At 42.5% G+C, this 15086-nt stretch overlaps 1 protein-coding gene across 5 annotated transcripts in view; it reads right to left on the bottom strand.

Annotated features, from left to right (window-relative positions):
• Window positions 1–15086, bottom strand: part of MAPKBP1 (mitogen-activated protein kinase binding protein 1) — a 98706-nt gene that overhangs the window by 29676 nt on the left and 53944 nt on the right. For 4 of the 5 annotated variants that reach the window (XM_088166990.1, XM_088166992.1, XM_088166993.1 and 1 more), the window contains exons 6-18: window positions 13149–13319; window positions 10911–11048; window positions 10112–10294; window positions 9507–9524; window positions 8831–8991; window positions 8276–8465; window positions 7189–7335; window positions 6123–6307; window positions 5921–6012; window positions 5431–5556; window positions 3703–3773; window positions 3134–3255; window positions 2164–2239 (exon numbers count right to left, since the gene is read on the bottom strand). In XM_088166990.1, coding sequence (XP_088023116.1) covers window positions 2164–2239; window positions 3134–3255; window positions 3703–3773; window positions 5431–5556; window positions 5921–6012; window positions 6123–6307; window positions 7189–7335; window positions 8276–8465; window positions 8831–8991; window positions 9507–9524; window positions 10112–10294; window positions 10911–11048; window positions 13149–13319 — 1680 coding nt within the window. The remainder of the gene's footprint in view (window positions 1–2163; window positions 2240–3133; window positions 3256–3702; window positions 3774–5430; window positions 5557–5920; window positions 6013–6122; window positions 6308–7188; window positions 7336–8275; window positions 8466–8830; window positions 8992–9506; window positions 9525–10111; window positions 10295–10910; window positions 11049–13148; window positions 13320–15086) is intronic. The other variant, XM_014869260.2, reaches the window with a different exon arrangement.

Below are 15086 nucleotides of genomic sequence, written 5' to 3'. Positions count from 1 at the left end.
AGATCAAAACAAAACAAAAAGAAACCCCCACCCCAAAACACACACATCATAAAAAAAGAAAAAGAGCTGACAGAGGTAAGTGAAATATTAAAGGATTTAAGTCTTCAGAAGTGAAAGCAACAAAATAACACTGCCAAGAAACTGTCTTTGATAATGCTGTCACATCTCCAGCATTTGCAACTCCCATCTTTCAGCTATTTTGTTTGTTGTTTGTTTCTTCATATGCACCTATTTGTTGCTTTATCTTGGATCAAATAAAAAATCCCCTGTAAATGCCTCACCAGGTCTAAAGCAGCACTACACAGCAAATACAGTTCCTATCACCAAATGTCCTGTTTTGTCCATTATAGAATTTTAAGGAACTGAGAGGGCAAACTGTGTTTTTCAAGGGAGATACGGTATTTAAATAATAGTAATTCGTTTGGTTTGTCATGTTTATTTTATTGGTGTTTGCTTCCAGTGTCACTGTTTGGGTTCTACTCATTAAACTGCAATGTGTATTATGATCTCAGAATAACATGCCAAGAAAGTTTAAATTCCAGAGACAACCATAATCCCTTGGTTACATAATTGTCTTAAAAATGAGCAAAGCAACAGTAAAAGTACTTGAGATACATATTAAAAGAAGAACCACACAAAAAACGCATAAAGGATATCAAAAACAAAATTCCAGCTCCCAGAACATTTCATGGCTTTTTGTCTGAGAAAAAAAAATCTAATCAAGCATCTAAGTTTATCTGCAATTTAAAGTGTAGCATCAATTTTTCCCTTTCTTTATTCTGGCTTACAAAAGATTTGTAAGAATTATAATAGGCAAAGAGAAATAACTTATCTTTCTCTGTAAAACAGAAGAGCTTACACTGAACAAAACTGTTTGTTTCCCCCTCCCTTTTTACCCAGTTATTTACAGCCATCAATAGTTTCAGCTAGAAGGGAACCACGAGTATCATATCTCTTCCTGCCTGACCAATTCAGAGTTGGCCAAATTCAAGCTTTTTATTAAATGCATTGATCAAATACATCTTCAACACTGTCAGGCTTGGGGCATTGACCACCTCTCCAGGACTCTTGTTCCAGTGTTTGACCAAGCTCTCAGTAAAGAAATGCTTCCTAACATCCCATTGCAGCTTTGAACCATTCTCATATATCCTGTCACCAGATCCCAGGGAGCAGAGCTCAGCACCTCCCCCTCTGTGTCCCCTCCTCAGGAAGCTGTAGAGAGCAATGCAGTCACCCTCTAGCCTCTTCCTCTCCAAACTACATAAGCCCTAAATCCTCAGCTGCTCCTCATAGGACATTCCTTCCAGTCCCTAATAATAATACCGTTGACCTGTGCAGCAGGAAAAGATTATCAGTGGAAAAAAATTACAATGAAGAATTGTACAGTTATTTGGCAACTTCAGAGATATTTTGATTTTGTCAACTGGCTTTTCGTCTTTATAGACAAGAATGCAGTTCTTCCACTCAGCTGTGAATCTTGAACACACCTGATTTACCAAGGTAAGCCCTGGATAGTGGCAGAAGCAGGCGTGCTACCCTGGCCCAAGGCCTGGACGCACTCAGCAGGTAGAAAATTTAAACAGACTCTCTCTAAGCAGTACCAGGCTTGTCCAGAACTCCAAGACCCAGGCTCTTCAAGTCCAATGCTATTTAATTTTATCAACTCAAAGTCTCCCTTCCCTTCAGACATCCCCTCTGAAATCCACTTCACAAACACTGATCAACAGGCATTTCCACTTTAAAAATCCTAACAAAACAAAGCCAGACAAACAAAACAAAGTCAAAAAAGCCAGAATGAGCTCTCTGGAGTAGAAAGTTACAGGATTAAATCATCTCCTGACAGATACTGGTGCAGTTTTACTTGTTTACAGCATGGTCCTGTGACTCACTTAGAAATAGGACAGACAGAAAAATCATAGATCAGCTTCATCATTCATTGACTCTTTTCCTGTTTTAGCCTGATGAAACCCAAATACATTACCAGCCCTTAAGGGTGGAAGTAGGAGGAAGCAGCAGCAGGATAAAGGACAGAGTATGGAGCAAGCAAAGAAAAAAAAAAAAAGGAATTACTGAATTCAGATTTGTATTTCATTTTCTTGCCCCTGAGCTGCACTCAGAAAAGCAGAAAAAAATTGAAAAAGGAAAGAAAATAAAACATCTTACTTTGATAAGGGTGCCATCTTCACCTTGGGATCCCTTGTAAAGCTTCTTCTGCTTCCCACTGCTTATGTTGAAAACCCTGAGGGGATGACATAAGATAACATGGCTTGTTGTTCCCAGGTACTACTCCAGGGCTGTTGTTACCAGGAACCTGTTCTTTCCCTGTTCCTCATTCCATAGAAAATACAGGAAAAAAGGCCAAGCTACAGGAAGTGGAGAAATTATCTCCATGAAGTATTATCATCAGTCAGTTAAATGGTGCAAGAAACAACCTCAAAAGTAATGCAGAGGCAGATTATCTGAATTAAATTTAGACTTTATTCTCAAGCCAATAATCAATCAGTCCTCACTTCTGTAAAAATAGCTAAGCTCCTTCATAATAGAGCTAAAGATTAAGAGAGCAAGGTATTCTATTTATGCTAGAATACAAAACCAAATTACAACCAGTAGTGATACTTAGCTATGTCCAAAACACTTAACAACTCACACAGCTACAACAGGAGAAGACATGCAACTACAGAGACTCCTTTGCTTTCAAGCAGACAGATTATAGAAATGGATAAAAAGGGAGCAGAGAATGGATTCCACTTGTTCAATGACAGCCACATCTAGTTCAGTTTTAGGTTCCCACAGTCCTAGGTATTCCACAGGACCTCACAGCTTCTCACTAAGTACCTTCAAAACCAAAATTTACCACACTGCACAAGTTCTTGCCCCACAGTTCAATGATGTGCCAAGGAAGGCACACTTGCTCCCGCAGTAGAAAATCTTTGCTCTGCAGAAACCAAGAGTCCCATGGGAATTGCACATTTTCACAGCTTTTTATCAGTGGGGGGAAAGACAGAGTTCAACCTCACAGTGCTTCAGATTTGTCTGAAAATACTGTATCAAAGCATTTAGAGGAATAATGATGAAGATGGGGCTGCCTTGTTTATGACTGCAAAACTGTTTTCAAGATGAGAAGGAAACTAACCTGATGTTACGATCCTGGCATCCAATAGCTGCATATTTCCAGCTGGGGTCCACATCCATGTCATAAAGAGTGGTCTTCCTAACAATGTGATGTGTTCGGGTAAACTGGACCCCTTCTCCTGTCTAAATATATGGGTAAAAATCGTGTTAAAATCGAGTCGTTAATCCATTATTAAAACAAGTAAATGCAGACAAGTCTTCTCACACAGCCAGCACAAAACAATCCTTCCCAGGGAGCTGCTGGGAGCAGATGGGACTGGAAGCACAAGGAGCTCTTCCCTCCAGCTCATACTCTTTCATGAGTCCCCACAATAGCTCTGGCAGCGAAAGAAAAGCAGATATCCTAACAGTTCTCCATTTCACATCTTGCTGTGAGAGGTCAGGCTGGGAGTAGCTGCATGCTTCACAGAACTAGTTCTCTGAATGTAATCTCTTCTATCGAGTCAGTGGGAAGCACAGAGGCTGAAATAGCAACAAGCTCATACAGAAACTCTGATATCATTCTTTGAAGTAATTCCTTTGTGGAGAGATTCTAAATTAGCAGTGTACAAAAAGCTGTGATAAGGTTACCTTCTGTGCAGTGCGGAAATAGATGCTCTTGTCTGCCCCACAGCTTATCATTCGCACTTTCCCATCGTTGGCTGGAATGAAAAGGCAAGAGACAAAAGATAAACACATAGAAAAGGTAGAGGAAGTGTTGCAAATTATACCACTGCTCATTTATTCCAGCCCTGATTAGTTAAGACTGACCCCTCCCCAAGCAGCAAAACAGAAGCCCCTTCTCAGGGACAGCATTTGTCTTTCATGCTCAGAGTGCATGAGGCCTTAACACAGAGGCTTTTCAGAGCAGATCAGGATGTAGTTCTGTCTTCTCCCTCACCAATATGCTCATATCTCTGTGTGCCACAGCACTCTGTGACAACATGGCACATGCACACTCAGCAGAAGCTGAAAACAGGCAATAGGCACTTTTCAGAGCTTAGAGTTGGATACATGTTTTTGCTGCCCTTTCTTACTGCAGGGTCAGGCTTCCCTTCTTCCCTTAGGATTCTTCTGTAACCAAGCAACTCCTTCAGCAAACCAACACCTGATAAAACTCTGAGCAATGACAATGCATCCAACATCACACGGGCCCTTGAACTGCACCCACTTTGAGCATTGCCAGCACTTGGCTCATACATAGACCAGCACAAAGGCCTTAGCAGCCAGGCCTTGAGCCCCCTTCCCTCATCTCCCAGGAGTGCAGCTGGCTGCATTCAAGGCCAGCTCACCGATAAGACAGATCTGTCAGAGAAACTTTTGCTAGCCTTGGAGCTCTTCCAGAAAAAAAAAAAAAACTTGAAAAAGCCACACAGTTGTTTTGAGAAGCCCCTGCTATGAAGCTTCAGTGAGTCCCTTCCCTCAGGAGCAGTTTTCAAGCTGAGGCTCTCATCCTTGAGCCCCAGCTGAGCTACACTGCAGCAGCACTGCAGCCACACCTGTGCCTGGACATGCACCTCACTGATCCAAATCCTGACCTAACCCATGGACTCACCTTCCTGATCTGAACTCCATCTTGCCTTGCTAGCATGGACTTGTCTGGCAGGCACAGAACTGTAGCTGACCCTGACTGCTCCAGACTGATCAAGACCTTGAATTGCTTGAATCCATTGTCTTATCACTATGGATTTGTCTGGTGACCTGGACAACTGGCTGTATCTAGACTTGATCCACTCCTGTTCATGCCTTGTGGTGCTTTCCCATGGCCAGTGGAAAAGGCCACTCCCTTTGCCTGCCTTCCTGTCAGTCCTGGCTACCAGCTTTCCCTGACAGAGCAGCCAGCTCTTGCTGTTCCCGACTAGTGTCTGACCATGGGTAGCAACTGTGTACTGGGGATAAAACATTATCAGGAATGCAAAAAGCCTTACAGCGGTTTAAAATCACAAATTTACTTAACCCAAAACTTGTGTGTTTTGGGATTTTTTTGGACAATGACTGCTCAGAGTTCTAAATTAGTTCTCTCTGAAATTAGTTAGAGGGAATAAATCATTACAGAAAACAATTTTCCAAAGAAATGCTGAGGACTTCAATCAGGAGAGGTTTTCTTAAGAGGGAGGAAGGAGAGGAAATGAAAAGAAAAACAGAAAAGAAGGCAAGTATCACCTTTTGTTAAGCCTGCAACTGAAAAAGATGACCAAAAAACACCCAGCTGCAGTTTCAAATTGACCTAGTCCAGTATTTAAGTAGATAAAATTACAGCCACAAGGGGACAAATGCAGTGCTCAAATCCAGCTTTGGAGGAAGGGCATGATGTGCTACCTGCAAACTTCACTGCAGTGATGGAAGAAGAATGTTCATCCAGGGTTTGCTGCAGGCTATAGTCCTTCCCAGCATCCAACACATGAATCAATCTATCCCGACTGGCTGAGGCTAAGAGCTTTAAACCTGTCAGAAAGTGAAAAAGACTGCAAGATCATGACTTAAAAAGTAATTTTTACAACAACTTCCCAAGTCTTCTTAGGGATAAAACATTATACTGTAGCTAACTGCATAGATGGACACAAAGTAACATATTTGAATTTCGCATTATAATAATAAACAGAACAAGTTTCAATCTCAACATACAATATTCCAATAAAAAGACAAAGAAGACTTTTTCCAAGCCTGGCTCTGCCGGCCCAACACTAGAAGCCTGCTCTGAAATCCAAGAGTAGTTCAGCATGACAATTCTAACATACCATAGTTGGACAATCTGACTTGCTCAACATTACATTCACAGGCAAAGGAGAAGAAGCTCAATTGCACGTACCTGTGTCAGGTTTGGAGTATTCCAGACACAGGATCTCAGAGTCATGGGCGTCCACCTTCAGCATTTCCTTCAGTGACTGCAACTCATATATTCTAGGACATAACATAGCTCATTTCAGTATGTTTAATAAAATTAGCAATACCTGGTTATTTTCTCATGCCTGACCAGACTGCAATCTGCATAAGAAGCTTTATGGGATTACCTGAGAGTGCCTATCCTGTCCCCCGAGGCCAGGTGCTCCCCACTGGGACTCACACAGACAGTGCGTATCCCCACCTTCGTATCCAGCACTGGTGCATCAGCTTTCTCTGCACTGCCTGCTGAGTTGTAATCAGTGTCCAGAAGTACCTGAGTGTTGTCATCTACATAGATGATTTTCATCAAATCCTGGGGACACAATACACCCAGAAATATTTACTAGTTACAAAATATTAAAGCAAAGCATCTGCCTTAGAAACTGAGCTCCTGGCCAACATAAATATTTTATTGGCAACAATGCTGTAATTGGTAGGACCTCTTAGTTAAGAGCAAGCACTAAACCCCTTCAGATTGTAGGATGAAAGTTTCACAATCACCCCTTTCAAAAGAGTCAAGCTAGAAACTAACAGCATCTCCTGGACTACTGACAAGCTCTGGGATTAGTGATTACAACATATTAGGGTGCACAGCAGGAATATGAAAGACTTCTAGGGATCATCTAAGTCCACCTTCTGAGTACTGACAGAAAAAGCAAGAATTTTTTTCCACCCAATTCCTGAGGTCAGGGCTGCTATGTCTAGAGATCTTCCAGCTTAGATGAGAACAGAAGCAAATGTCCATATGTAATCACTGTTCTGTATGATTAGCCTCCCTCTTATATAGATGAAGTGAGTGCAAATTTTTTCATTCAATTTCCCAAACCTCTGCTTCATTTAATGCACCTTTTCCAAACAAATCTTAAAAGTGGTTACATATCACAGGGATGCAGAAAAAGAGAACCAGCTCTCCTGAAACATATGGTCCTTATGGAAGAGACTAAGCTTGATGAATCTTTGGGTAGTTTATGAAAACAGTAATAGTCCCCAGGACCATTTCAGACAACCTGTCCTTCCACACAGTACTCCTTTTGTGTTTCTTCAGGTTCATACATTTAACCAGGTTTGTGCTCAGTTTACAGAAACCTGTGTTGACTTGGAGATCCAAAGAAATTTGAGCCTTAACTTGGGAATCTGCAAGTGGAGAAGAGCAACCCCCAAGGACAAGGAGGTGATCCAAACCTACGATCTTACATTGCTGAGGATGTTGCGGTGCAGGGCTGTGCCGTGGATGTTGGAGCTTTCAGTGTTCCACAGACGAATGGTGTTGTCAGAGGAGCAGGTGATGAAAGAACCAGGAGGGAGGCAGGGCTGATTGTTGTCCTTCACCTCTGGATACATCTAAGGGCAAGTAAAATGAACCCCTTAATAATATTTCCTGGCATCTGGCACCCTAGACACTGGTAGCAAGTTTCAAAACGAGACAAAAGGGGTGTCCTCTCTGTTTTCTAAAGGTGAAAGCCAGACAGTTACGACAAAAATCTATTTACAGACCAGAGCTTCATACTGACTTCAAACAAATGTTCACTGAGCTTCCCTCATCACAGAACGCCTCCTTAAGAAGCACACAACAAACCGGTATCCTTTGTTTCTAATAGTTCAAAGAGAGCACCTCAAATCCCACACAATGACCATGCAATAACCACCTTGCACTGTTGTTTGCAACTTTCATCTACTACTGTCAGTTTATAATTCAGAAGGAAAGGGTGAGATGCAATTAATAAATAATAATAGTTCTCAACGTCTTCACACTTTCCCCTCTCCTGACCACTGTTAGACATTTTTCAACATATTAACAACCCCATTGTTTCCTATACTTCCTTTCCTTCTGTCTGTCCCTCTGAAGGAAAGCCAACAAGACAGACTGCAAGATGACAGACACTTGAGAGGCTATTTCAGGTGAATATGTTAAGACGGACCAGAGTTCAGATTATATCGCTTGTTTCATGTTTTTGACTTTGAAGCACTTGCTCACCACAGATCTCAAACAATTTTTTTGAGGCCAGCAAGAAATGCTCTGTATTCAGTTTTGTTCAATTCTGCTCCTTCTCCCACCTCTCAACTTTTATGGGTGAGACTTTTTTCCCAGTAGCACCACACATTTGGTCAGCCATTGCAGTGCAGTCAAAGAAGTGTTCCCAGGCCCAGTAGCAAACACATTAACCACAGGTGAAAATCTAAGTCAATTCTTTCCCTCTACAGTAAAGGTTTGCATTCAAATTTGGCAGCTTGTCTGATGGCTTTCTCAGCTGCAACCCACCTGTGTCTGCAGATAACATACCTCAATGTTCCATACACAGGAAGAGTGATACAAAGCAGAGTACACCTTGCCCACTTTCTTCGGATCTTTGACATCCCACACATACAGGCTGTGATCATTGTATACACAGGAAAGCCACTGGTTGGTAGGGTCAAAGGTCAGGGCAATTGTGTCTGGATACTTTGCATCAGCCACACCAGAGAAAAGACGGCTGCAAAAGAGAGAACAGCCTGGTTAACTTGTGCTCTCTAGGAGCTGGGGCAATGCTCAAACAGGAGAGCCCAGATTCTCCACGGGGTGCTGCTGAGATGAACAATATACCATGGCATTTATAGGTAGAGAGAGGAGTTGGCCAGAAAGACCTATCTCTTGAACAACCAGAATCCCAGAAGAAGCCTGAAAGACTTTTCCTGTGGGACTTTCTCCTTGCCATCCAACTGTAATCTGTTATACAACACACGAGAGATCTGCAACAGGCTGCCAATTTTAATCAATGAAAAGAGCATGCTCCAGATGGCAAAGGTCTGGGGAACAGTTCTAACCCCCATAAGCCTCCCTTGCCCCCCTCCACAGTACCTGGCCTCAGTCACACTTGCAATGTCAGTTCCCAGGAAGTGTGGCTTGGGCAGAGTAGTGACAAAGTGAAGGTTCAGAGGGTTAAAAATCCGCACGGTGCCGTCAGCGCAGCCACAGAAGATGTAGTCGTGATTCACAGAAATGCAGTTTGCCACGGTGGTCTGAGGAGGACACAGCAAATGAGAAACGTGCTCTCACATCAAAAGTCACCAGACACATGACAGGGAGAACAGGGAATTGACAGACAAAGGAGTCATGGTCAGAAGAGCTATAATGAAGTCGAGCCCTGGGAGTAAGGAAAAGCCTAAAAATCCATTTTTCATTTCTGAAGAACTTTCCAGCCAAGGTCCACTGCAGATCCCAAGCAGTTAGAAAAAAGCTCAGCTTCTCTGCCACCCACTATGATGGGAGGCCAGCAGAGCTACACATTTGCTCCAGCTGAGCACTACTCTGAACACTGCTTTCATTTTTGTGACATTGAAAAACACCGGCAGGCAAGCAGCACCTTACCCTGTACTAGCACACCAAAACATTACCTGTCAGGAGGGGATAAGAAACAAAACAAAATGGATTTTCTTCCCCTCCCTTTGGGATTTGTCCAAATGGCAGAAAATGGTACAAAATGAAGTGTGGTGAAAAGGGGATGAGTTCAATGCAAAAAGTTTTTTCAACTTACTGTGAAGCTGTCTGTATTCTGAGCAAGAGTGAAAGGCAGATTTTAGAGAGGAAAGGAAAGAAAAGAAAGAAGAGGCATTTCACTTGAGTGAAAGCGTGGACAGACTTTTTCCCTTGATTTTAATACACTGGATCCTAGCATGTGGGCGTGTTACATTCAATTGAAAGGAAAACAAATGTGGTCAAATTCTTAACTATGGGCCAGCCTGTGGTTGAGAATAGCCAAATCAACTAGCACTTTGGGAACCTGCATTTGAGATGCCCAAGCCAAGTAAAATGCTGCAGAGTGGATAGAAACCAGAATCCTTCTAAAACTCCTACTTGCCCTGGTCAAGCCAGGAGGGACCATACAGGAGCTGCCATAAGGACATTGCTTTGCCAGTAGAGCAGTCACTGTAATGCTGAGGTATGAGAATGAGAGTCTCAAAGATCAATAAAATCCCTTTGCCAAGAAACAACACTATTTTTGCCCAGCTTTCCAGAGTAAATCACAGGGTTGCAGAGGCACAATTATATTCACTGCTGGTGGTCAGCTTGTACCTCTGAGTGCCCTTATTATTTGTTGTTCCTGCTCTGCTTGAGCAGAATAGGAGGATGTAAACTCACCCTCAGCTCCACCCACTTGTCTAGCAGCCTTTTTTCATTGAATTCACAGAGCAGGCCTGAGGATGTGATACAGAAAGTGCTGTCAGCTTTTTTGCCCCTTCCACAAGCCACATCTGCAAAGAAGTTGTTCCTCAGTTCTCCAAGCAGTCCTGAGCGACCCAGCAAGGGGACTGTGGCATTGACCTAAGAACAGAAAACAGTTTGCTGCAAATACAGAAAGGCACTTCAGGCAGACTGACTTTTTAGAACATCAACCCCTGAGTACTAAAGTGATTCAAAGAAAGAACTGTCAACAGCATATAAAGAGAGGTTTTACTTGCTGTTCATGTTTACAACTGTTCATGAGCACATAGAAAAATCACCATAGGTCGATTCTACCTCTCAAAGAATAACACAACAGCTAAAAGTTTAAACACTTTTGTTGATGCTTCAAAATTACACTCACAACCTTTCGAGATGCTCATACCAATGTCAAATAGCTCTTCTCACCTCTGTGCTCCCAGGAGTTAAATGACTGCAGCTCTTTTCTAGTTTATTTGTCCTTCAGTATATGTGACTATTAAAGAACAAGCATGCTGCTATGCAACTCCAGGAGCGACACCCCAACCTCAGAGCAAGATAAGACAAGCTTTCGGTGCTATCAGCCCATGAGACTTGAGAGCCAGGGCTGGAAGGCTATGCTTGCAGCCCAGAAAAATAAAAAAGTTCCCACTTCCCACAGCTCACTGGGGCAAAAATCTACCCTGCTCTAAGATAGAAATGCTTGTTTACAGGTTGGCCTTGATGCACTTTCTCTCACCTTGGAGGTTTTGCTGTCATCCAGATACCAGAACTTGATATGTCGATTTCCAGCAGTGACAAAGTAACTGCAGTCCTCCGAGAACGACACTGCTGTCACTTTACTTGAGACTTTGTTGGCTGCCACTACGATGTTTTTCTGGAAACATAATTGTTTAGATTGCTTAATTTCTTTGCTCAGAAGCAAAGGAAACTAATTTCAATTACAGGCACATATCCAGTACAAGCAGTTCATCAGGGAAAAGATGAGGCCCAAACTATTATCCATTCACCTCTGTATACAACCTCCCCAGCATTATCTGGGAACATTGATTTGGTAGACAGTATAATTCACATTTATATTCAATTCCTCTTCCCCATTAACTATGATCAAGAACAAATCAGCAGGCACTAGTGGCTGCAGGAACTTGATGTCTGAGCCATGACAAACATGTTGGTTTCACAATCACCAGGAACTCAGAGCAAACCCATTTCCCTTCATAAACAGCAAATACAGATGTAGGCCAGCACAAGGAATAAGTCTCCCAGCCCTCAGGCAGCAATGAGGGCATTGCATTCCAGATCGGGAACAGGTATTTTTCATGGAGAAAGTTGTACTGGTTCTTCCATAAATTCATTTTTCTCTTTAAACACATTATACTTTTTCAAAAGATTCAAAATACACAAAGACTATCCCTGTACTGGAAGAGAAAAAGCAAAATCTGTTACACCTCAAATGTGCACCTTAAAGTGTCAAAGTTTAGGAAAGGGGGAAGAAGAGGTAGAGACAGAAAACAGGATGGACACTGCTCAAGCAGAATGGTCAGAGAGCAGGAGGAGGTCCCTGTTCACAGTGTCATTGCTCAGTTTTCATCTCCCTGACTTTCTCCAGTTAGAAGTGAGATAAAAAAGTTTTCTGCTTTGTCTGTTGTGGGTTTGCAAGCATGCAGCACATGGCTGACAACAGCGAACCCCTTGTCATTCTTGCTGTGTTTCCTTTACCCTTCCTTTCAGGGATTCAGCTGCTCCCAGTCTTCCAGACAATGCCCTCAGCACACAAACCACATCACTCCGAGGGCTCCACTGGACCGTGTGCTGGCAGAACTGAAGAAACCAGCACAAGGGGAGTCTAGCCTGCTGCACCATCATCATGGAGGATCCCCTAACCCAGAATGAAGGAAAGGCAAGTGGGACAGCAATTATCATAATTTCTTTAAAGACAGTCACAGAGGAAAGCTTAGGACCCTTGCAGACCTCAACATCTGGATCATTGCTGTGGTCTTTATATAGGGAAGCAAGGGAATCCTACAGACAACATGGATTTTCTTTTCTATCACAGTCAAATGACTAGGTCTACCAGTCAGGCAAAATGGGGGAATCAAAGCAGCAGCACAGAGGACAGAAGGGTTGTGGTTAATAGTGCAGGAAAACGCTTCAGGAGACTTTGGTCAGGTAAAGTATCTAGTTTTGGTGTCCAGCCTGCAAAATAAAGGCCAGTTAGACCTCCCATCACAGTCTGGAGCATAAGTCTAAAGTGTGTGTTCTTCAGCACAGAAGAGTCAGACAGTCCTTACCTTACCTTACCTCAGAAGTTCTCATGTCCACAATTACACAGTGAATAGAAAAACCGCGATAAGTTTATTTTATGTTTATTTTCTTATCGACAAAAAACAGATGTTTAAATGTTTACTAGAGGATAAGACACAAGCTTTGTTTCTACCAAGTGTTGCCTCAATACAGTGACAGGCAGAGTGACTTGCATCAGCTTTCCCCCATTATGAATTCCTTATGTTCCCCTCCTCACCCATCAAGGATGGGATCAGAGTATCACAAACTCTGACAGAAAAAAATCAAAACAAGCCAAGAGCATCCACCACACTACAAAAGAAATCTCTGTTGATGAGAGTTTCCTTCCTTAACCTCATAAATTAGTTTTTAATAAGCGTCTAAAAAAATCACAATGGTTTGGCAAGGTTTCAAAGTCCAGGCTTTTCTGGCTGGACAGCAAAATGTAACACATTTCCAAGCATAAATAATATCCCTTCATGGAAATGGCTTAGACCTTCCCTAAGGGACCACAGTTGCTCTCTTGTCCAAATTTGTCTGTGTTCTATGAATGTCAAAAACCAAACAATAACTACAGAATTTAAAAAAAAAAAAACAGAAAGCAAGATGAAACTGAAATAGTTTACAGTCAGACTGGAAGCTCTTTTTGATTTAGCAACACCATGTGGTTCACCCAACCTCCTCAAAAACATACCTTCCATGACCACACGTTGACAATCATGTCATGCTGGTACCCCACTGACACAATGTACTTGGAGCTGGGGGAGAAGGCCACACAGGCCACACCGTACTTGTGCTCCTGGAGCTCTGCCACCTGGCTTCGCTCAGCCACGTCCCATACCCGAACTGCTGGCATGTGCCCGCTCTGCAAGGGACAAGAGCAGACACAGAACAGGAGGTGTTACCCCAAAATCACTTCTGACAGACTCAAGCATGTGCAGGAGCTTGGAAAAAGATGTCTAGATGGTGCACTCACAGTAGGTTTAGTGGTTCCTTTGATTCTTTAAAGTTGAGACCAACAACCTAAGGAGTACATGCATTTCAACAGCTATGCAAATTAATACCACCTCCTCTGCTTTAAACCTCTTCTTATGCTACTCACAAAATGCTAGTCCTTGTTCTAGCCAGGGACTAGAACAATACTTTTGATGCACATCCCTGGTCTTTATAACAGGAACTTACAGCCTGCTTGTGAAAAGGATTATAATAGGTTGCTGTCCTTGAACTCAGTGAATGAAAAGCCCTCACATGCTCCTACCACAACATGGACATCTGAGATACCAAGGTCATGCCATACAAAAACCTGACATGGCTGTGCTGGCACCTCTCACACACCATCTGAGGGAAGCCTCTGAGGGACTAGGAGCATCATTTCTGTCACAAGGTAACACACGGATGCATTCTGCCCAAAAGAGTGCAGGCAGGGTAATGTCAAAGTAAAAGACACGGTGGGAACAGAGCCTCTGGTTTAATGTTTGCTCTCCAGAGAAACAGAAATGCCAATTCAGCACTTTCTGCCAGACAAATCTATTCTTTTGTTTAATCGTTTGTTATTAAGCCAAATTCAAACAAGGCGCACAAGATGAGCTGAAACACTGGCCAAAAAATGTGCTTGATGGGCAAATCTCACTCAAGTAACTGCTCATGATTTCACATTGAAGTCTGTCAAAACAGTAGCTTGTATGTTAACATATCCATGGCAACATGGCAGAATGGGACCCTTTTGATTGGTTTGAAGTTAGTCATTTGATTGCGTGGGAGAGGCAAGTCTCATCACAAGTAAAAGTCAAAGCTTAAAACTGTGCATGGTTTAATTGTTTTGTTCAAAAGCTCTGTTAAGCAACTGTTTGTGGCCTGGAAAAATGCCATGGTCGGATTTAAGTGCAGTTGGTACAGTTCTCCCTTCTGCAACACAGAGCTCAGGTCCCAAGGTGGCTGGAAAGATGGTACAATGAGCTGAATCAGCTGCTCTTCAAAACAACTGCTATACTTAAACACATACATACATCTAAATATTTCCCAGTAACTTAGCATACACCCCAGGACCTTAAACTGAATTTGTATTTCATCTTTTAAGAAATGCTTGCCAAAAGGCAGCTCTGTGTGACCCCCATAGACAAGAATTCTAAAACCTCCATGGGGAAAAATAATAATAATTAAAAAGAGAAAAAATTTAGTTTTCTTATGAATTTGAAATATGTAAAAGATATTTAATATGTACAGCAGCCAAGGACTAACCTCCATGCACTCCTCCCTGAAAAGCCAGCCATGCAGAAAACTAAGGTGTTATTAGGCAGAATTAGCATAATGCAGCTACAAGGGAGCTTGACAAAGTGAACTCAGAAAGCATTTCCCTGTGGGACAGGGGTTGAACTAAGACACCACTGCTGACACCAGCAGGGGACACTGCAACACTAAGCAATAATTCAAATGTCACACACGTGGGATGATACTGAAAAAAAGAAATGGGTTTACAACAGGGCAAGAGGAGACTGTTTTGCAACAAGGGGAGGGAAAAAACAACAAAAAAGCCAACACAACCCCCCCCAAAATACCCCACAAGAAGAATAACAAAGCCCCTACAAAGTTCAACTGGAACAGCTGTTTTGTTGGTTTTTTTTAATTTGCCATT

This window comes from Sturnus vulgaris, chromosome 6 (assembly GCF_052056855.1).
Source record: "Sturnus vulgaris isolate bStuVul1 chromosome 6, bStuVul1.hap1, whole genome shotgun sequence".
NCBI lineage: Eukaryota > Metazoa > Chordata > Aves > Passeriformes > Sturnidae > Sturnus > Sturnus vulgaris.
Note: the sequence above shows the minus strand (reverse complement) of the source record. Positions and strands in the feature narration are given on the sequence as shown.